Consider the following 23,985-nt stretch of genomic DNA (forward strand, 5'->3'; position numbering starts at 1 on the left):
AATTTTTCATTTTCACTGCCCAGTTGTACCACAATTGGTGAAACCCCTGCGGGTTTGAAATGTACACTATACCCCTAGCTGAATTCCCTGAGGGGTGTAGTTTGCAAAATGGGGTCACTTGTGGGGGGGTTCCTAACTTTTAGCATGTTATGGTGCCTAGAAACCTACATGGTGCCTAAAAAATAATCTCATAAAAAGGAGGCTCCAAAATCAAGTAGGTGCTCCTTCTATTATGAAGCCTGTGGTTTGGTCACCGTGCACACTAGGGCCACATATAGGATATTTATGAAAACAAAAGAATTGGGGGAATCAATTTTTAGTCACATTTCTCTAGTAAAATGTACTGTGTTCCTTAGAAAAATGTATTAAAATTGCAAATCTGCAAAAAAAAAGAAATTTTGAAATTTCACCTACACTTTGTTTTAATTCCTGTGAAACACCTAAAGGGTTAACAAACTTCCAAAATGCTGTTTTGAATACTGTGAGGGGTGCAGTTTTTGAAATGGCATCATTTATGGGGGTGTCTCACATACAAGTCCCTCAAAGTCACATCAGAACTGAACTGGTCCCTAAAAAAATCAGTGTTTGAAATTTTCTTGAAAATTTGAGAATTTGCTATTCATATTGTAAGCCTCCTAGTGTCCCAAAAAATTAAAAGGAAGTTGAAATAATGATGTCAACATAAAGTAGACATATGGTCTATGTTAGTTATTCACTATTTTGAGTGGTAAGATTATTTGTCTCACAAGCAGAAAATTTAACATTTTGCAAATCGCTAAATTTTCCATTTTTTCACGATATTTTGGTATTTTTCACAAAAAAACACAGACTGTATCGACGAAAATTTACCACTAACTTGAAGTACAATGTGTCACGAAAAAACAATCTCAAAATCACTGGGATAAGTAAAAGCAAAAAAAAGTTATCCCCACTTAAGTGAGACATGTCAGAATTGAAAAAAAGGGCTCTGTCAGGAAGGCAAAAACAGGCTCTGTCAGGAAGGGGTTAAACCAGACTGTTTGAATTGCAAATAATAAAAAAAAAAATTGGACTGCAAAAGGTTAATGAAATTTACAGAAAGGATTTTGGTAGGTTTTGGCCAATTGTCACCCAGTTATTGTCACGGGGAGTGATCCCTTCTCATGTTTCTATAGATTGTAAGCTTGCAGCAGGGCCCTCCTACCTCCATGTCTGTCTGTTGTTACCTAGTTTGTCTTATCACTGTCTACTATTGTAAAGCGCAACGGAATCTGCTGCGCTATATAAGAAACTGTAAATAAATAAATAAATAATAAATAATGTTCCCATTTTAATTCCACTTGAAAATTCCCAGAAAGAAACAACCTAATAGAGGATATGATGCGCCTTATAGTTTGGTGCAGGGAAATAAAGGTTCCATTGTGGAGAAGGAGGTTCTCTCTACTTAGCGAGGTAATAGGTGATTTAAAACGAATTTGTAATTTAAATCTTTTCAAATGATGGTTTTATTACAAGTTACAAAATAAACCTAGCTACCAGTTAGGGTACGAATACTGTCCTTTTGTGGATAAATAGTGGTGATGATGAGGAGCATTGAGTGCAAATGTGTTCATAGTGCTCTAACAATGGAAGTGATCACCTGCTTATCTATTGAGTGTGAGTAGTTTCCAGCCTCATATCACAAAGTGGCATGTCTTCACACTAAATAAAGCTCCTGTATACACAGTTAATGGATTGCTGATTGGAGTTTCAGGTCACAGTGAATTGTTAATCTAAAAGTGACCAAGGGTGCATCAACTGACACCTACAGCAAGAACGAAACTCGCACTGTATGTATGGCTAATAAGTAATACTAACAGCCCAGGAACTCTGCAGATTGATTACCTGGGGTTGGATATGAATAGTCTATCTCTGAATGCACAGGAGAATCCTTCAAATCTGTGAAAGCTGACTCCAACAATGATTTAATCCTCTTCATAAGAAAAATATATAGCATTATATTTCTTTACACAGCCATACACATGGGTAGCCAAGCCATGACATTGGATTCCTGGTTTTATTGTTAGCATATCAATTTAAGGCCTTTATTCAGATCTGATCGCAGTACAAATTTGTTCTCAAAATGGGCAAAACCATGTGCACTGCAGGTGGGGCAGATGTAACATGTGCAGAGAGAGTTACATTTGGGTGGGGTGTGTTGCAACTGAAATCTAAATTGCAGTGTAAAAAATATTGCAGCCAGTATTTACCCTGCAGAGAAACAAAATAACTCACACAAATGTAACTCCTCTCTGCACGTTACACCCCCCCCCCCTCAGGAATGCGGTTTAGATATTATGTCAGCAGTGGTCTCACATACTGTAAATTTACATATTTTACCCTCAGTGGACATACAGTATAACACTAGCTTTGTCATCCATGTTACCATAAAAGACAACTACCATAGTCATCTAAAACAAGAGTTTACAGGAAGGTGGACATACAAAAAGAGTTTGCAAATGGAGTGATTATTGAATGACTGCGCTGTATGCATTGTGCATGCGTGAGGAGAAATAGCAAAAGAAAATGCCTATGGATCGCAATTGCAATCCTCTCGCATTTTGACTGACAGGAAGCCGCGTTTAGGGGCTGTAACCAGCTGTTTTCTGAGAGTTGTTGGAAAAACTGTCTGTGACGTCAGCGAAGACCACTTCCACCCTGTCTCAGTTGCAGATTAGTGGAAGCCTCAGACCTACTTACATTTGCAAAGATTGGAAAAACTCTTAGATGGTTCAAGTTGCAAGTGGATAGCGATTAGTGATCCATTTGCAATTGACACAATTAAGGCAAGGGGCCTTTTCTCTTCCCGTACTGGGTGGCGGCTTGTTTCTCACAGTCCTCTGTAAACTCTTACATTAGCGGCCCATGCTGAATTAGCCACTACATCTGAAATGACATCTTCCATAATATGAGTTGGACTCTTACAATAAACTATCCATAACTAGTATTATATACAGGCTTGCCTAACCTTCCGGAATGGTCGAGAGCCTCCCGGAAATCGGGTCCTTCTCCCGGCCCCCTGGGAAGGTGGTCAAGTCTCCCGCATTCTGCCAATTGCCCCCTGGTGTAATTACCTGACATCGCGGGTCCGCGGAGAGAGGGCTGGGCTAAAATGACGCGATTGCGGCATTTTGGCGGTATTTAAGCCCCGACCCCTCTCCGTGGCCCGCGAATCACAGAATTTTTTGGCATGGGGGGGGGGGGGGGGGGAAGTGATGTCAGACTTGCTCCCGCCCCCCGGACGTGTTGAAATTAAAAGTAGGAAAGTATGATTATATAGAATCACATGTCCCTAGCAGCTTCAAACCTTTGACTTTCCACTGCATTATACAACGCACACATTTCTATGGAGAAAAGACACGTCATAGTGGCATCTCTTGTTATAACCACTAGCACCCATGCATAAGAAAACCATGTCTGTGCCTTCCAGTGTTTGCAATAAGAAAAAATGTAAACTAAATTGAACTCAAAGATTTATGCTGGGAGAACAGTTAAAATACTTTTACGGTACTTATGTAATATCTGGGCTCCCGTTTTTCTTATGAGACCGCGTACGCTCGCCACGCTTTGGGCACGGTGGCTCGCTGCGCTCGCCACACTATATAAAATCAACTCCATGCGTAGTTGGATAGTAGGGGTATGAAAAAATGGGGTGCATTTAACATGGGAGCCCAGACAATAAATAAGTACCACTTTTACTAAAGACTACTAGCATGATTTAGAGTAGAAAGCAAAAATATACTGTAAAATTTCACTTTGCAAACAGTGTCTACTTTTACATATAGTGTGCACATAAATGTCAACTTTAGTTTAACACTGTGTTTAACAGTTAAGTAAAGAAGACACCCCTGCCCAAGTCTAAATGCATCCCGTGCAAAGCAACATGATATATCCTGCTACAGTCTGAACCCTTTTTGAACACTTAAAATATACCAAGGCAGGGCCGGCGCTGCCCACTCATCGGCTCCTGCGGTGCAGGGAGGCGCAGGACTGAAGAGGCGCTCAAGCCTCTCCCTGCACTACCACTCTGCTTCTGCCGGGACACGGTGCCTCCTGTATTGCGCCTGTCATACAGACAGCGGTGCCGGAAGCACAGCAACAACGCAGAGCTGACTAGCGCATCGGCAATCACTTAATCGGGTCTTCCCCACCGCGAGTGTCCCAGTTACCAGTATTTTCAGCAATAGCCTGGACACCGCTGGGACAGCTGCAATGTTGTTGTGCTTTGTTCTGCCTGTGTGACATGCATGGGACACGCCTGGAGCTGCAGCTACAGCATGGACAGCCCTGCTTTCTCTTCACTGCCCAGGGAGGTGTACTGGGATGGCTGCCACCAACCCCAAAACTGCTGGGAAAGGGGGGAGAGGTAGGTTGTCGGGTAAACACTTGCTGAGTGCTTTCACCCTAGAACACCAGGGAAAGCAGAGTTATAAAAGATAAACTGCTTATTTTAAAAGCAATTAAATATGCTTATCTAAAACCACACAAATTAAATGTAAGACATCATTATATATATATATATATATATATATATATTTTGCCTGACCCCAACCCCCTCCTTGCCCCTGTACTGCCAAAACTGCTATCTACCTTTACCATATAAGCATTTAATGGTAACTCTGTGGCAACGAGCATGAAACCCCTAGTAAGGAGCATGTAACCCCGGTATTTGAGCAAGAAACCCCTGGCAACGAGCATGTAACTCCTGGCAATAAGCATGTAGGTAAGCACCACTTATGTGGCATAATATATAACCGGCATTACGGTGTGTGGTATGGAATCGGTACATCTGTCAGACCAGACTTAGGTCTACAGTCATTAAGTCAACCCCGGAAGGTCGACTGGCCCCAAGGTCGACATGGCTCAAGGTCGACGTGACTTACGGTCAACGTGGGCCAAGGTCAACATGGTTTAGGTCGACAGTCATTAGGTCGACATGAGTTTTTCACTGTTTTTTTACCCGAATGTCGACACAGTCGACATGGACACAGTTGGAGTTGAACCGCAGCCCCTCGCATCGCTCGCTATGCTTCGGGCACGATGCCTCGCTGCGCTCGGCACACTATTTTATTTTCCCACCACGCCCTAGTGGATGGTAGGGCATGAAATACCGCCTGTTGGCACATGTCGGCTCAAAAAACAGTGAAAAACTCACGGCGACCTAGTGACTGTCGACCTAAAACCGTGTTGACCTTGGCCCATGTCGACCTTGAGCCATGTCGACCTTTAACCCTGTCGACCTTGGGGACAGTCGACCTTCCGGGGTCGACCTAATGACTGTCGACCTAAGTCTGGTCTGACAGATGACCGTTTCCCGTGTGTGTGTGTGGGGGGTACCAATTAGTTTTCTAACACAGGGCACCAAAATGTCTACATATCTACATATGGTATTGCCCATTATGTGCTTTTTAATCGTGCGCCTTCAGCAGGCATTGAGGGCGCAAATTTTTAGTTTGCAGGGGGGCGCCGAACACCCTAGCACTGGCCCTGTACCAAGGGTATTCAATTTTAAAGTTTCTAATAGGTCCTCTCTTTCCATTCTCTGATCCAAACTATGGGCCTTATTCTAGTTCACTCTTTCTGACAAAATCCTTCTTCGATGGACAAAACCATGTGCACTGCAGGGGGGGCAGAGACATTTAGATTTGGGCGTTATTTTGTTTGCAGGGTAAATACTGGCTGCTGTATTTTTACACTGCACTATAGATCTCACTTTGAAGTAAAACCCCACCCAAAGCTAATTGTCTCTGCACAAGTTACATCTGCCCCACCTGCAGTGCCATCATTTCCAATAGTCCATATACTTGCAACAGTAGCATGTAACTCTGGACATTTTGGGGGGCGGGATGTATAAAACCTACAGTAGCAATCATATCTAATTGCATCCCATCAGGACTGTTTTACAATCTGGTGGGACTGCCATGCTATAAATTCCTCTCCTTATGTATCCCTAATATCATAGGTGCTGATTTATGTTTTTGCTGGTGGGTGCTCAAGCCAAAAATATAGAGGAGTGGTTTCATGGGGAAGAGGTGTGGCCACAAAATAATACCAATTAATATTATGGAGCACAGTTGTCTCCAGTATTCAAATTACGGCAACAAAATTCCACATGCATAAATGCCCCCACAGTGCAGGTACATAAATTTCCCCCACAGTGCAGGTACTCTGTGGACAGAATACACTCTTCCCGGCATACTTTTTCCCAGGTGGCAGGTCCGGCAATGTGGGTGCTGCAGCCGCAAATTAGCAAGTTAATATGGCGGCCCAGCAGCGGGACTCGGGCCCGTGGGTGCTCGTCAATTTCCGTGGGTGTTCTGGTCCTTGAGCACCCACAGAATCGGCACCTATGCCTAATATAATACATATAGATTGTGAGCTTGCAAGCAGGGCCCTCCTACCTACTATGTTGGTTTGTTACTACCCAGTTTTTTTTATCACCGTTTCCAATTGTACAGTAAGTACAACAGAATATTCTGCTCTATATAAGAAACTGTAAATAAATTAAATAAATACATTTGTCCTGTTCCTTTTACATGGTCAACGATTGGTGACATTTAAATTACAGGCAGATAATTCCCATTGTTATGGTGTAAACCTTGGTAAAAAGACTAGTGTCATACTTAGTTTTCATACCACCAAACCTTCAAATTGAAGTAATTTGAACAATGACCTATTGTTCTGGGTCCTGGAACAGAAAGTTTAGGCACAATAACACACTGTGAGGTCCCACAGCATCATCTAGTGGTCAGTAGTACTAAGTGCATGATATTTGCAATAATTACATTAGATTCAGAAGGAATCAGTGTTTTTAAATGGGCACAATGTGAAAGGGCTGGCCAAGCTGGTCCTCGAGATCTACCAAGGGTCCGCGTTTTCCAAGTCACCTAGCTGGTGCACAGTTAGGTGACTAATACCGCTTTCAGACCGCAAATGCAGGGTTGCACCGGGACTTTGAAATGGTTCAGTCCCGATGCGACCCTGCATTTTGGTCTGTTCAGACCTCCTCAGCAAACTGGCAATATTGCCGGTTCGCTGATGTCATACGGGGGCAGGGCAAAGTGACAGAGAGTCATCAGGGGTGGGGAAAGAAGCAGCATTTAGAGCTGTGGTGCAAACACTGCCTCCTCCATTGGTGTGAACTGGAAATGGGTTGCTCGGCCCGATTAACCGTTAATACTGCAAAGCAATACGGCAACGAACTGGTAAGAACTCTTCTTTTTTACCGGTTTGTATTGCTGTGTTGCTACCGTTTTGCACGACCCGGTAATCCCTTTGACATCACACCAATTACGAGGTCGAACTGACATGAACCAGTGATTAGGTGCGATGTGAAATGGGTATTACTGTCGCATTTTAAAACATGCTGCATTCATTCTTACAATAGATCCACAGGTTACCTGAAAAACATGAACGGTTGGTAGATCTTGAGGACAGGTTTGGCCACCCCTGAGCTAGGGCATATTTGCCATTAATCGTTGTATCTAATCACTCTATGAAACTGCAGCATTTGGAAAAGAAAATGATGAGGGATAGGAACACAGCACCCAGGAGACCACTGATCTAGTATCTCTCTTTCTCTATATAAATAAAATACATTTCTCGCAGACTGTTTTGCCTTTGGGATATTTTGTACAATAAATAGTTTTTATGGATTCGGCATGAAAAGCCGGCGGTCGGGATCCCGGCGTTCAAAATCCCGACAAGGGGGGGGACGTGGATCGGCCCCCCTTGCGAGCTCGCTGCGCAGCGGGCCCGGTGCCTTGCTACGCTCGGCACACTAATTTATTCTCCCTCCGAGGGTGTCGGGACTCCGGCGTCGGGATTTTGAACGCCGGGATCCCGACTGCCGGGATTTAAACTGCATCCCGTTTTTATTACTTCCTTGGTAAAGCACACACACGTACAATATAAAGCGGATGTCAAACCAAATGTAATTTATAATAAAACACAAGCTGAATACAAGAAAGAAAATGATGATGTAGTATAAATTGTACACCTATTTGCAACCAAACATCCCTGAATGTATTGTATAAATGTAATAACCAGACTGGACACTTTTGCTTACTGCACAATTGGGATGGTGATTGTATCATAAGTGGACATAAAAGAACCCTCAGTTGCATCTATCTGTGACTTTAGCCAATTGCTGATATTGGTGATAGACACCGGTCTATCTGAATGTGCAAGGACTGAGTTGCCCGCTATCTGCATTTGTAAAGGCACCATAGAAACTAGCATTAGCCCTATGTCTGGTGCAGATTCTCCATCTTTGTATGGTCTCCTATATGATCTACCAAGCATCTGTCTATGCAACCATTTTCACTGACACCCCGGGGACACTCCCATAACACACCAATTAAGACAGACCATCTCTGTTCGTATGCTGACACAACTGCCTGTCACCATACTGGAATGCCCACCACATTTTCAATACACTAGTCTCCCTAGGTATGCCTAAAATGAGAACTGACACACTGCCTGGACACTCTAGATCAGTGGTTTCCAACCTGGGGTACTAGTACCCCTGGGGGTACTCTGCAGACCAGTTGGGGGTACTTGAAAATAATATTGGTAATGGCGGAAGAAGAAAAAGTCTCCCAATGGCAAAAGAAGTCTCCATTGACATGGAGATGAACCATGTTGTGTCAGCGTCATCGGCGTATCCTTGTGCTTTTGCCCAACCAGCAATCCACTGAGAGCTACCTGCAAACATCTGCCCTGCACTGACATGGTGAAAGAAGCATTAATCCTACAGGCGTTAGCAGGAACTCTGGAGACAATACACAGCCAGGGCCAGACAAAGAGGGACCTGATTCCTGACCATATACTAGTCCACGGCTACTCCTTAATATTAGGGCACGCATAACGCTCACTTCCACTCATAAGTACTGTGGAAATTTCAAATTGAGAGGAGGGGTACATATAAATGAACAGCCTAATCAAGGTGTATGGGAGAGAAAAAAAGGTTGGGAACCACTGCCCTAGATGCATGGTGAGACTTAGAAATATGCATAGTAGCAAAACATTGCTCCACTATATCCGACATTGGCAGTGTGAGTGCATATACATCTAAATCTGGGCCCATGTGAGACATGCTGTGATGTGTGAAAGAGAGAAGAGAAAGCACATATAAAGGATAAACTAACATAAAAATGGCATGGGGTTCCCCCTCCTCTACATAACCAGCCCATGGCGTTTTGAGACAGTGCTGGTTCTAAAAATACAGGGGAAAAAAACGTAGGATTTCCCTGTATTTAAAGAACCTGCACGTTCCTGGTTCAAAAACAAGGGGTATAAAAGATACAGGGGTTCCCCATAATTTTAAAACCAGCACCAGTCTCCATTAGTCAGCAAGCTAATGTCACAGCCAGGGGACATCATGTTTATTTCGGTCCCTGCAGCCGTGGCATTAACCACTCAACTAACCAGCCCTGACCTGGGTCCCTGGGAAACCCCCAATAAAGAGCTATCTCCGGCACCCCTGGTTGGTGGGAGCTGCGTTAAATTAGATTAAATATTGTATTTTACCTGTGGATTTACATGTCCCAGCAAGCCTCCCCAGCATGCTGGTACTTGGAGAACCACAAGCACCAGCATGCCGGGTAATAATGGGCCTGATGGTACGTGTAGTTGCACCTATAAGATAAATATTATTTAAAAGTAGGGATGGCCATCGTTGCCTTTGCCATCGATGGCAAAAGTGCAAATGGCCATCGATAGTTTATAACTATTCAATGGATGACCATTGATGTTTTTACATATCGATGATCATCAATTTTCTCTGATTGAGTGGCCTGTGGGCCAATCAAAATGAGGGGGCGGGGGTTCACAATGTCGGGTGCGGAGTTATGCTCCATGTCCCGGCACTTTAGGGAAAAAGCAAAAACAAAACTATTTGTTTAAGCTTGACATCGATGGTGGGAAACCATCTGGTTCTCCCCCATCGATGGCAAAACTATTCGACATAGGCCATAAACCATTGATGATTTCTAATCATCGATGGTCGATGGCCATCCCTATTTAAAAGACACAAACACATTGTACACTTATGCGCACACACTGACATATACTTACCTATATTGGCATGTCACATTTCGGTCCACTTGTAGTATGGAATCCATAGAGTATCTGTAAAAAAATAATACTCACCTTTAGCCATCTGTTCTTTGGCATACTTTGCCCATAATGTCAGCAAATATTAGGGGTGCAAAAGAGCAGGCTCCTATGACTCGTTATCTGTGCTTAATGGTTAATTAAATCGTTTTATCGCCAGCAGATGGGGCCCAGAGGAGCTATTCAATTGTTGCTCCATTGGAGCGTGATGGGATGCCATATAATATGTGATCGCATATGCAATGCGATCTGGGTGGGATTTACCACCCATGATTGCATTGCAACCTATGGGGGAAGTGGCTGCGAGCGGGACAGGAGGAATTGCATCTGGGATCGAAGATTTCTGCTGCAGTCTCTCCTACATACATTTGGGGGTCTACTTAATATTTGCGGCTAACCCCCCATAAAATTGGTGTTTCCAGCTAATTAGATGCACATATTACATGGTATATGGGCCCCTTAGCATTGATTCACAGCTAAACCCAATCTTAATGAGAGCAATATGCGCACTAAAGAAAAGTGTAATATCCTTCATATCTCCAGTCACTTACACAGGAGATATGGGGGGGGGGGGGGGGGGGTTTATAACACGGTTGCCTACCTGACCCTCTCCATGAGGGAGAACATGCTCTGTTCCTCGACTTTCCTGGTAATGTAGGATTGCCATCACCTGTGGGGAGCTAGGTAATTGATAAGAAAGGTGTTTTACCAAAGGTGATGGCAATCCTACATTACCAGGGAAGTCCAGGAACATAGCATTTTCTTCCTCATGGAGAGGGTCAGGCAACCATGGTTTATAAACAACTGAATTCCCCCGAAATAACGGTACTTCCTCATCTTTGCGGCCACCGCTACACCAGTTGCGCTATTCTGCTACTTAGCTGCTACGTAAGGATTTTTGGCGAGGAAACCGTTACACATTTAAAGGTACTTTCACACCACCCCCCCTGTGTCCACACCACCAGGTCAGAGGCGTAGCTACCGTAAGGCAGCCACCGTGGCTGCTTGGGGGAGCAAGCGCCAGCGGGGCGCCCCCGGTGCCCGAGCACTCTGGTCAGACCCCCCCCCTTACCCCTCCGCATGCCGCCGCCACCGCATTCAGTCCGGCACCGCAGATTGCCATTTTGTCGTGTCATTTTTCATTACTGCAGGAGACGGAGCCCGGAGGCTATCTGCGGTGCCGGACTGAATGCGGGGCCGGCGGCGGCATGCGGAGGGGTAAGGTAATTTTTGGGCGGGGGGGGCGCCACAATATTAGTTACGCCTCTGCACCAGGTATTACCTTTAGTAAAGTTGTGGAGTGCGAAGTGGAGCAGAGCAAGCCACAGAGCCCAAAGCGTGGCCAGCGAGCCTGCGAGGGGACGATGATGCTCACTTAAGTTCCATAGGGTAAGTGGTGGCCGCAAAGATGAGGAAGTACCAAACTAACTTTCTTTTTTTACATTTGCAACGGCAAACCAGGCGATAACTTCAAAAAAATAGAGAGAGGTGGTAAAAGTTTACTAAGTTCATGTACCCCACATCCACAAAGCCTTTTGCTGGTAAAGCTATTTTTTTTTCCCTCTCATTTCGCACTGCCTCTTTCCCTGTTTTTACCTCCGCTCAGTGTAGGTAAGACAAGCTTTTGCTGCCGTAAGAAAACTCATCGAACAACGAGTGACTGTATATTACTTTTTACCTACAGTTCGCCACAACATGTTCATTACAGGCATTTCCGTGCCTCCCTAAAGATGGCGTTTAACTTGTTGACGGAAATGTGAGCTGACCTATGGGCGGAAGTGTGGCATGTTGTCATCTGAAGCTGATGCTCTCTCTGCCAGGAAGGGTGGAGAATACGGTTCTATATTCATTCGTCTTTTCATATATCTCTCTCGGTGATTTAATAAGCAGCATGATTCCTAACGAGGACAGCTCTGTTAGGAAGAGGGAAATAGAGCAGAAGCTCAAGCAGGTATTTATTTTATTTTTTATGTGGCAACAAGCTTGTCTGATAGGTGCTGTCACTATAGGTGTGTGCTGTCACTATAGGTGTGTGTGTCCACATCTGGATATTCTAGATATAGCTGGATGCTGCCAGTGATGTGTGTCCAATAGTAATAATGGCACTTAGGAGGCTTGGTAGCTGACAAACAGCTATATTAAGGCATCAGCAGCACATCCGGAGGGTCAACGTTTTTAGGGACACAGCCCTTTCTTCAGGACCAGTAGCAACTAAACTATAGAAGCGTCTGGGTTGAAAATGTTTGACCCTAATGTGATGTTGCTTATGCCTTTTAATACTGTCTATAGATTGTAAGCTTGCGAGCAGGGCCCTCATACCTTTTGACTGTCTGTAAATACCCATTTTGTTGTATCACTGTCTCCTATTGTAAAGCGCAATAGAATATGCTGCGCTATATAAGACACTGTTAATAAATAATACAGCTGTTTGTCTGCTACCAAGTCTCCTGACTCAGCACCATTCTGTATTGGGCACCTGGAGCAGTTGTTAATCAATTTGTGAGTGCCGACTGTTTTTGGAATATACAGTATGTCTGTGTGTGGTTGGCACTATACTTGGTGTTGCATTGATGTATTCTGTTAAACTACATGATATCAGTTGTTGTTTTTACTTTAATAAAAAGTCTGTGGTCTAAGGTAATCTAATTTACTAGTGTAATACAAATATGATGACTGTAATATCATCATGCAAAAGTTGAGCTGTACTAATACATGCCGCTGCGGTAATGACTGTTTTTTCAGTGTTTTCCTCTCATTGCAAATGTAATAATAAAGTCTTTCATGAAATCTGATGTTATGACAAAGGATTGCGTGACTACTGAACTTTTAATCGTTCGAAGTAGTACAGTGAGGAACCAACCACCATGGGACAGTCTAGTGTAATGGGTATTCAATCTGTGCCTGGTTCTCCTCTTTAGTTCTCCACAAAGATGGCAGTATCATATTGGGACACAAATTGTTCTACCTGTGAAGAGAGCCATATAATATGCACTGTCATTGAGCCCTTAGCGATAGTCTAGTACAGGCATGTCCAACATTGGTCCTCCAGATGTTTTGAAACTACACATCCCTGCATGCTTTGCAATAATTTTTGCATTCTCTAATCGCAAAACTGTGGCAAAGCATGCTGGGATGTGTAGTTTCACAACATCTGGAGGGCCAACATTGGACATGCCTGGTCTAGTATGTAGAATGGGGCTGGTGCAGACAGGTAAACATTTTAATGGTGTTCCGATGGTCCCACCCCGCAGCCAGCCACGGTGCAGTACTTATACGCATGCGTGGCCACACTGAAGATGTTTGCACATTCACCAATCGTATTAATTTGTCCCCATCAAATTCTATTGATGTGATAATCAGTAACCATTGCATTTAAAGATTCAATGTCAGAAGCCCACCCTTCATTTGATGGTGGGCTTCCGATGTCCATACCTACTTGTGACTGAAGGGGTGTAATGGAATTATGGAGTATGCCACGTTTTTGTGTTAAAGCACTCTTTAAATATGCCTGTTTTCAGGTGTATCTTTTGCACCAATTACTGGGCTAGTGCAAGTATGAAAACAAGAGTAGGGCACATTTGTTATTTATCGGACTCTTATATGGATGATTCTGTAAGCAAAAATAGGATATTATTGGAAAGGAACAGGAGGATTTTGTGCTCCACTGTCTTCCTTACTGTATCTGATATAGTGTTCATTCTAGCACCATGCATCTTTCAAAACCCCTGCTGCTTCTTTTCCCTGCCTGGGGTGTCACTCTCTGCTGTGGTGCTTTTAATACAGGTCTGGTCTGCATATCAGAGCTGAAATATACAGACCACACTGTGCTAGAAGCAACACAGCAGAGAGGCAGGAAAGCAGAAATGCATGGATTTGGAAAGATGCAGGGTGCTAGAATGTAATGAGTATCTAAAAGTAATAAGTATTTCTGATTTACTGATCAGCTGACACCATTAAGCAGATTTCAATATATGACCATAAGTATACAGTATAAATGGATTATACCACTAACTTTTTTTACTTCATAGGAGGAGGAAATGCTGACATTCATCAAAGAGAGTCTCGATAAAAGTGATCAATTAACCAACAATATGGTGAGTATAATGGTTTGGTACAACCACTGGTACTTGTGTAGTTTCACAGCGGCAGCCTACGCTACGTTTGAAGCTACGTTATTAGTGTAGCCCAACGGCTGCCTTACTTGTCTAGTTTCACGGCGGCAGCCTAAGCTACGTTGTCAGCGTAGCCAAACAGCTGCCTAGAGTAGTAAGTGTAGTGTCTCCGCGGCAGCCCTGTGTAGTCACCGTACTGTCCTGGGAGCTGCAGCTCTGTCCCTGGCAAGCCTAGTGAGCCCTCTTACACAGCGCCGGCGCCCGCATGATCCCCTCTGCACTGGCGGAGAGGTGATCATGCGGGCGCTGGTGGAGAGGCGCTTCATCTGTCTGAGACCCAGGAGCATCTCAGACGATTGAGCGTCTCAGTAAGTATTGTGGCAGGGTACGGCAACCCTGCCGACAGGGCTAAGAGTTTGGTAGTGCGTGCGTCAACTACACAAAGTGGGGGTACGGCCGCAAGTGTGTCTCATAAACAATAAAGGAGGCATGTTACATACTGGCAAATGCCTCCATTTGAAACCCCCTCTATCCATGCCAGCCCGAAGCATGGCGAGCGGATGTGTTACGCGTTCTCCCAACTTGTTCATACCCCCACTATCCACGTCGGCGTGGAGTTGATTTTATAAAGTGTGGCGAGCGCAGTGAGCCACCAACCCCGAAGTGTGGAGAGGGGACGTGGATTACTTTACATGTATCCTGGTTCCCCTAACTGGGCTCGCCACGCTTCGGTCTGCCATGGATAGTGGGGGGTGTTTAAAACAAAAACAAAAAACATTCACACCTGCCTTATCATACACTACGCTACTTATGACAGGGATGCTAACTACGCTAAGCGGCCGCAGGAACACTACGCTACTTCTGACTGACTACACTGGCCACGGGAACACTACGCTGATTCTGACAGGGACGGTACGCTGACGATGTAACTACTGCCGTGAAACTACACAAGTACCCAACCACCAAATGCACAGGCAAACATTATAAGCACATTAGTTATCTAGCATATTTAAATTAGTTTTGCTCATTTGAATGTGGCTGTTTTTCCTGGCTGTGTTTTTATTCAGTTCCCAAATCTGCATGCTGTGGGCACTCCTATCATTTCTTTTACATAATGATGAGCTGTAGATTAATGTCTGTTGAAGAATTACATCCCCACACAATGCTTTCTTTTGTAGAGTGGAAGTAAGATGTTGCTCAATCTTGGGAATGATCACTGTCCCCTGACATTGAGGTTATGCTTTCTACTAAGTTGTGCTTTATGGTTTATCACTGCATGGTAGTGTGGCTCCCAGAAATATTATAGACTGTTGCAGGGGAACAGTAGATGGTAGGTAATTAAGCCTGCTTCGTCAACACGCTGTTGTAAAAAATTGAATTACTAAGAAAAGTGGAATTATTCTTTGAAACGAGGAATCTAAACATCATAACTGCCTCTGTTCTCCGCCCCTTCAGGTGTCAATTCTTTCTTCCTTTGAGAGTCGCCTTATGAAGTTGGAAAATTCCATTATCCCAGTGCATAAGCAGACCGAGACCCTGCAGCGGCTGCAGGAAAATGTGGAGCGTACTCTTTCCTGTCTAGACCATGTCATTAGCTACTATCACGTGGCCACAGAGACTGAGAAGGTCATCAGGGAAGGGTAAGAGCAGGGACTGAGCCCTTTATACCTATGTAACATGGACATATACATTTTTAAAACTACAGATGTAACTCCGCTCTTTGTTGCCACACCAGTCTCTATGTGGGACTCTCGTGGCAAATGGCTCGATTTTGTTTCCATGTAGTTCACTTGAGCAGCGATATCGTAGGGTGCGAAATTGGGGTGCCAAATAGGAATGAGCGGGTGGCAATCCAGCAACGATGAGCGTGACTACGTGTGTGTGTGTGTGTGTGTGTGTGCGCACTCCAAGGGTATAATCAATTTCAATAGCTGCGGTGCCTTCCTTATCCAGCAATAGAGGTACAAATGAGGCGGCACTCATCAGACTTTAATTAAAATCTCCTTTATTCAGTCCTTTATTCAGTTTAGGGGTCACCCCCGTCGTCAGGGACAGCAGTTTATCTCTACTTTCATTGGGGGTGCGCATAGTAACAGGACTATGGGCAATATGTAATAGCCTGCGAGGTGCAGGATGTTTGGACATTTCTGCCTATATTTTTAAAGCAGCAATCAATTGCCGAACCAGATCGGTTTTGCCTTGTAAACGATTTGCACTTAAAAAATATTGGTTGACTCCTAGCAATTACATATTGTGCTATTCCTTATTTCTGTGATCACTGAAAAGGAAATCCCCATCTATATCTATACCAATGTTCTTTCTCTAGCAATGTTGCAAAGGTCCCATCACTTGTGAAATAACAAGGCTGTTAAATCCTGATATAATAGAATTTTAGATTTCTCAAAGTAAATTCCTGCAAGTGGCATTGCATTCTGTGGTCTCAAAAGACAGAAAGTTATTCACAACATCCATAGGTGGCTCCGATTCTGTGAGCTCAAGGTTAAATGCACTCTCAATGGCCCTTATTCTGGTTGGTGCGGTAATATCCGCGTGCGTTCGTGCCGCCGATGTTTTGTGTCTGCGCATGTGCAGAGGCATCTCTGCGCATGTGCGAGCGGGACGCACGGCCACATTCCGCATGAAATGTGTACACTACGAACAGGGGGTGGAGAGGGGTGTGAAGGGCTGTTTGGGCTCATTACCATATGTATACACCCCGCGTTTCATGGGCGTTCCCATGCAAACGCTGGGCGTACGTATGGAAATGCGGCCGTGACGCACGTGTAGGGGGCGGACATATGACATCGCCGGATGTCAGCTGCCCGCCCAGATCCCTGCTTTTGCACGGAGAAATGCCCGTGTGGTCTGAGGTTGCGGGAGCTGCCTGGCCACTCGGTCCTGCATTCGATTGTCTGCGACCATCGAATGATGAAGGAGGTTCCCTGAGATGGAGGAGGTGTATTCATGATAAATACACGTGCGGTCCGTTCGGACAGCTTCTTACCACGTACGGACGGAGTTGGCGATCCGTATGGAAGGCGGGGTTTAGGACGCACGGTGCTGGCCGCATATTCGGATCCGGCCGCACCGATCAGAATAAGGGCCAATGTGAGGTTAGTTGTCTGTCAAACTTGGAACCATATATTGAAAGCTTTTGAGGTATGAGTCACGGCTTCTGGGATCGACTGATCCGGGAATATTTTGAGATGTTCCTGTGTTCTTTGTTCTAGAGGCTGTTCATTTATGAACGGTTCTGCTTGTGCAAGTTGTCAGTCTCTTGTAGTGCATCATTGGGTTGGCATGTGCTTTATTTTTCTACATCTATCACCATTTTTTCATAGCTTTGATAAATCTCTCCTTATCTCTCACACAGTTTTCTAAAGTGTAGCCATGAATGAATTCTTGGCTAGCTAACTAGTTAGGATTAGCAAGTTTTGTAACTGTAAATTTAGGAACAGAAATAATAGAGAACCTCATCAGTTGCTCTTGTTTTTAATGTGTTATTATATTATTATTTATTTGACATGTGGTTTAGTTTTTGTGGAAATGAGCAAGTTTTGATTTTCATTTCTAGAAATGTGATTTATTTTATAAATTGAATAAATTAACACCACAATGCGTTTATTTTTAGTCTATTTATTAGACCAAACTAGTAATATCACATTTTGTCCTCTAGAGGGTAATGTAAGGTAGGACAAGAAAAATAAGTGTGTAAAAACACTGCTAGGCTGTGTGTTCTGTGTACTAATATTAGTGAATAAGCTCGTGAAGACCAGATAGTATTGCTAAACCTAATCCCGTGATCAGTAATGTTTCTCCCCTTCTGCTGGATAAATATATGCTTTTTAGAAACAAAAATACTGTATATGTTTATTCATTACCAAGCTCTACACACAGTACGGGAAGTACGAATGGTGTAATGCAGGGGTGGGGAACCTCTTTTCTACCAAGGGCAGTGTGAGGGTGACGTGTAGTGGATGAAAACAGTGTGAGGGTGATGAGCAGTGGGAGACAGCAGCGTGAAAGTTATGGGCAGTGGGTGAGGGTGACTGGTAGTGGATGGCAGCAGCGTGAGGGTGACTGGTAGTGGGGACAGCAGCGTGAGGGTGACTGGTAGTGGGGACAGCAGCGTGAGGGTGATGGGCAGTGGGTGAGGGTGACGGTTAGTGGATAACAGCAGTGTGGGTTGACGGGCAGTGGATGACAGTAGTGTATTGGAGATGGATAGCAGGTCTATCTTAACAGCATTATGGATCCCTGAGGTAGATGAAAGGCCGCAGAGTAAATATAAACTGCCTGTCACTGAACGGTCAGGTGACGGGAGCTGCGCAGAAGGCTGCCAGGAGCAGCAGGGAAAGGAGCCCCCCCGTGTCTCTGCCAACTCAGCCTAGCATGCGGCTTCCCCCATCCCCCTGCATGGCCCTTAACTTCGTCCTCCTCCAGCAAAGCTGGATTTACCTGCTGTTGTCAGCTCCAAGCTCCGGACGCCGTCATCATACAATAACCCGAAGCCGCCCCCTACTACAGAGTGACAGCTGCTGCTGGACCCCTGAGCATAAGAGGCGCGCCACCACCTCTTGCGAGACCTCGCTCCAACCTATTGCAGTGCATAGCCGGTGCGGCACCACCTCTTGCGAGAACTCTCTCCAGTGGATCATGATGCCAGTGAATCAGGCTGGGTGGGGGAGCCGGGCAAACTGGCTATTGGGCCATTTACGGTCTGCGTGCCGGAGGTTTCCCACCCCTGGTGTAATGGTTCTGACAGTTGGAATCCTGAATTGAATACCGCCTTATATTGAAGATAGGTGACAGGTGCCACATGTCCCCACAGAAGGCTTGTCTTAACTTTTAACATACTAAAGTGTTGTTTTGAGAATAAATGGTATTTTATAGACTTACCCCAAAGGGAGTTAAAATCACTCTGATTTATTATGTGAATTACTCCAATGTTCTCAAGATTTATGAACTTGATTTTTAACTGAGTACATATTGCATGTTTGATTTTACTAGGCCCTCGGGACGACTGGAGGAATACCTGAGCTGCATTGCCAAGATTCAGAAGGCGGTAGAATATTTTCAAGATAATAATCCAGATAGCCCTGAGCTAAATACAGTGGTATGTTGTAAAGTCTTAATTATTTAAGGTGCCCACACACGGTTAGATTTTATGAACAATCCAATCTGTCACCCAGTTTCTCTTGAAATCCTGAACACTCCTGGCCAAACAATATCCTGCACTCGCGCAGAACAATTGAATAAATGATCAATGGATTAGATGGGTCGTTTAACGACTGCAAATCATATACACATCATTGCCGATCATTCATCATGACCACACACACAACGATGTGTGCCAAATCCTGCGTAACCGGTCATTCATTTTTCCATATGTGGAAGAAATCAGCAAGCTAGATGAACAATTGGCGGGTACGTGCATTGCATCATTGTCATGCCCTCACATGGAAAGTTTTTAAAGGATTAATCACTCCATTTGGTCAAAAACAGTCATATCATTTAAAATATCTTACTGTGTGGGCAGCTAAACTCTTGATTAAAAGAAACCTTTTAATTGTTTATTTTTTCTGTCTTTAAGGTTCTCTTTTGTAGATCTGTTAGATCAGGGATGCTCAAACTATTTTGCTCTGGGACCCCATTAGACAATAAAAATTATTACAGGACCCCAGCAAGGTGGGTCAGTGAAGTGAAGTGACCGTTATTGTGACCGGGGGGCAGTGGGTAATGGATGGGATGGAAAAGGGTGACGGGGATGGAAGAGGGAAGCAGTGGGTGTTTATTGAATGAGTTATAACCTGTCCCCCCCCCCTCCACAGACACATTTGCCTGATTGCCAGCAACAGAGTCATGACCCCATGCTGAGGTGGTTGGGACCCACTTTGGGGTCAGGACCCACAGTTTGAGAACCGCTGTGTTAGATTAAACAAGCACTAGTTTTCTACCAAATTGTGGGGGGCGATGCATCAAACATTGAAGCGCGATAAAGTAACAAGCAGTCAGCATCTCTCATGATGACTTTACATATAGACTAGCTGAACAGAAAAAAACAAAACTAAAATGATTTGCAGAAGGAGCTTCCTAGTTGAAAAAAAGCTGTCCGGTTTGTAATGTACCATTGGCATTGGGGCATAGACAGAAGACCTCTACAAATGTGTGCAGTGTGAGAATTATCTCATTCATCGTAAAATAGAATTTGACAGCAGATAAGTACCCAAATCAAACTACAACTGTTAATATCAAGGTTGATACATTTGTCATCTTACAGTTTGTTCCACAAATTGCAAGTTAATAAACCTTAGGGAAAGGTTAAGGTTTCTCGTTCCTAAACTTGCAATCTGCAGAGTTTTGATAATGTGAGTCCAATTACTATGACAGTGCAATAAAATAAATGCAGTCATTGTATCTGGAAGCATAAATGTTTACTGCTAGATATTTATTAATTTATTTATTTACAGTTTCTTATATAGCGCAGCAGATTCCGTTGCGCTTTACAATAGTAGACAGTGATAAAACAAACTGGGTAATAACAGACAGACTTGGGGGTTAGAGGGCTAGATATCAATGCATGTTGTTGTTGCAGTATTATAATGCACACATGGTTCTCTGTAATGGGTTGCTCTCCAATTTTTGCAGAAATCTCTATTTGAAAGGGGAAAAGAGTCTTTGGATGCAGAGTTCCGCAACCTCCTGCAGCGACACAGTAAGCCGGTTCCTCCTATTCTCATCTTGGACCTGATTGGTACAGATGAGGAAATTGAGGGGCAGGAAGAAGGGATACTGGACCATCTCCCAGAAGGAATCTTGCAGGATATTATACGCATCTCACAGTGGTTGGTGGAGTACGGCAGGAATCAAGGTGAGAAACTTGTAGGACTGAAATAGGATATTGATTGATTAAAAAGAAAATCAATATTATATATCAGTATTTTATATGTATATATAAAATTGTTGCAGTTGCCCCTGAACCTCCTTTTGTTTTCTTTACTCATTTGCCCAGTCAGCTGGTAACTTTTATTCTTTTATAATAATTATCTTTAATTATTATTTTTAAATGTACTTTTTTTTTTTTATAATTAAAGCTTTGGACCATTCAATTAGATCATGTGTCTGTGTCTTGCACTTGAAATATTATTATTATTTTTTATTTATTCTACTGTGTTATTTTTTCCCTGGGTGCATCAAAAAAACGACATTACTTTTGCTGGTTAAATTTAAAATACTCTTCAGTTTCTCTTCTTATTTTCATCCTATCGTCATGATGGCTTAAACTCTTCTTCTAGACTTCATGAATGTGTACTACCAGATTCGCTCCAGTCAGCTGGACCGCTCTATTAAAGGACTGAAGGAACATTTTCGAAAGAGCAGCTCATCCAGCGTAGTGCCTTATTCACCTGCTGTTCAAAACAAGAGGAAGGATACCCCAACCAAGAAGCCAGCCAAGAGACCAGGTCAGACCAGAGCCATTGTATCTTATTTGAGTACAAACCATCATTGTTGTGTCTATAGAATGCTGCAGAGACATGCTACCTGCCCAAATATAGACAAGGAATCCATCTTTCTCCACTCTACTTGTTGAGTTCTAGAAACCATCACCTAGGCTTAGTTTATCTCTATTACTAATTGCCCTAGTGTATTACCCGCCCTCTGCTCCAGATGGTCCTTTTATAGTGTCTTCAGCTGTTCATGTAGCCACAGTTGTAAGATGACATTGGGATATACTAGTTTTGCATGTGAGAAGATACAGAAGAGAGATGTTATTTCCCGCATCTTTGTAGAACTCCTTATATTTGTTATACGACCATGTGTAGGAAAGAAAGGATTGAAGTAATAAGGAATAGCATTTTTTAGCAGATCATTAAATACACACAATTCCACTTCCCTAACCATCTTAATTTCCAAGCTTCAGACTACACTATTATAGTTGACCAATAGTTCCATTTTGTTCCTGCCTGGGAGGTATTGACACAGCTGTTTCCTCTCTTGTATGTCCTGATGACCAGCAGTCTTCATCCCAGGTAAAAAATAATAAATAAATTGAGTTTTTTTTAAAATAATAATTCTCTGCCGTGTGCAGTGCCAGCACTAACAAAAAGACATGCATCACACGTGTATGCGCCATGGTCAGTTGCTCTGCTTAAAGACTGCTTCTTTGTTTAATAACCTGAGCATTGTTCTTTTCTCATATCTGTCCTTTAACCAGTATGCTGTGGATGGTCAGCTGTGGGTAGTAACCCTGTTGCCGTGCTGGTGTGCTCAGATAGTCCTTGATTAGCTGATCATCCTCAGTAATAAAAGCAAGCACTAACTGGATGTTGAAGATGCTGTACTCTGTCTCAGGGCATCGCAAGGGGTCATTATATTCCCCAACGGCACAAATATCTTTTTAACTTTATACATTTCATTGTGTTATGTTTCTTGCCATGCTGTTGAATAAGTATTTGTGTAACATGTTTATCATTGTTTTGTCAGCCTGCAGCCTCCCCAGAGTTAAGGCCTCTCCGTGTGTCCGGGCTAGTGATTGGGGGAAAGGAGTTCTCACTTTCCTCCCTGCCTCCCCTAACAGTCGGTTGGCCTGGGTCTCTGCCGCCTGTCTCAATAACTCTGGGTGTATTCTCTCTGCCATGCATGCTTTAATCTGCTGCACATCTCCTATTAAAGCCTTTTATGCCTCAGATATATGTTCTTATAAATACAAATTGCTTAATCTAAACTGAGGTTTAGTTTATTAGCCTTCATTTCTATAATTCCCAATCTATTGTACCTCCATTTGCCAAATTGGCCAAGACGTTTATGAATATCCGTATTTAGTTTACATCAAGCCAAAATATTAGAATCTATTGATGGTCTGGTTTGGTCCTTCCAGAAGTATTGTAAAAACCGGATTCACATGCAGGATTGTGCAGGATTCACATGCAGGATTGTGCAGGATTCACATGCAGGATTCACGTGCAGGATTGTGCACCTTAATCTAATAGTCCTGAAGAGTCACAGTGTTAAAGTGGATCACGCTAGCCATAATTTACTAATGGTATATGGTCTCCTTACTTATAGCTCATGCAGCACAAGCTAGAGGCTAGGAATAACAGAATATCTCTTTGTTTATGTCTTGAGTATAACATTAACCATAAAAATAATACTAGCACAGTGTGAAATAAATCAATATCTATTGGGGGGGGGGGGGGTAGCTTACTTCCAATCAGAAATAACCAAATCCCAGTTTCCAGCATACGTTTAGCAGGGTTTTATATTTTGGCTTGGATGCATAGTTTTTATTTTTCAAGTATGTAAAAATCACTTGTTGGTGGCTTACCATGGAGCATTGCGGCCGTCACAAGGGCATTTTAACACATGTGGGATGTCATGCTTTTCTAAGCTACTGCTTGGTGGTCTTTCCTCTTACAGTTTGGTGTTTGGATATCTTCCTTCTCAAAATGTTTCCCTTCCTTGTCGCTCTTTTCTTTTTCCCACTTTCCTCTTGGTGACAGGCACTATCCGAAAGGCTCAGAATCTTCTCAAACAGTACTCACAACATGGGCTTGATGGGAAAAAGGGAGGGTCCAGCCTTGGAGTTCTTGAAGGTAATTGTGCTTCCCTTTTGTAAATGATTGAGTTTTACTGACAAGACTTGGTTTGAAACTGAGGTCTATGTACTGTTTGGAGTGGTCCTGACAGAAGATGTAAATCCAGGACTGTGCATGCATATAATTGTGTGGTGAGGCTTTCT

The 23,985-nt window shown here is 43.5% G+C and overlaps 1 protein-coding gene and 1 long non-coding RNA gene across 13 annotated transcripts in view; one reads left to right on the forward strand and one right to left on the reverse strand.

The window, feature by feature from the left end:
- The window catches only part of LOC146008548 (uncharacterized), a 75,024-nt gene extending 63,160 nt beyond the window's left edge, over positions 1-11,864 (reverse strand). Inside the window, exons 1-2 of the long non-coding RNA XR_014444534.1 lie at positions 11,813-11,864; positions 10,096-10,149 (exon numbers count right to left, since the gene is read on the reverse strand). This is a non-coding gene — a long non-coding RNA (uncharacterized LOC146008548). The remainder of the gene's footprint in view (positions 1-10,095; positions 10,150-11,812) is intronic.
- EXOC7 (exocyst complex component 7) overlaps positions 11,445-23,985 on the forward strand; it is a 29,304-nt gene continuing 16,763 nt past the window's right edge. Inside the window, exons 1-9 of one of the 12 annotated variants that reach the window (XM_083147955.1) lie at positions 11,450-11,523; positions 11,819-12,085; positions 14,163-14,228; positions 15,702-15,886; positions 19,257-19,362; positions 20,895-21,117; positions 21,542-21,709; positions 22,265-22,276; positions 23,747-23,839. In XM_083147955.1, coding sequence (XP_083004081.1) covers positions 11,903-12,085; positions 14,163-14,228; positions 15,702-15,886; positions 19,257-19,362; positions 20,895-21,117; positions 21,542-21,709; positions 22,265-22,276; positions 23,747-23,839 — 1,036 coding nt within the window. In that variant the 5' untranslated portion in view covers positions 11,450-11,523; positions 11,819-11,902. Of the gene's footprint in view, positions 11,524-11,818; positions 12,086-14,162; positions 14,229-15,701; positions 15,887-19,256; positions 19,363-20,894; positions 21,118-21,541; positions 21,710-22,261; positions 22,277-23,746; positions 23,840-23,985 lie in introns of all 12 variants that reach the window. The other 11 variants (XM_083147943.1, XM_083147944.1, XM_083147949.1 and 8 more) reach the window with 11 other exon arrangements.

Source organism: Crinia signifera, chromosome 6 (assembly GCF_055691185.1).
Source record: "Crinia signifera chromosome 6, ASM5569118v1, whole genome shotgun sequence".
NCBI lineage: Eukaryota > Metazoa > Chordata > Amphibia > Anura > Myobatrachidae > Crinia > Crinia signifera.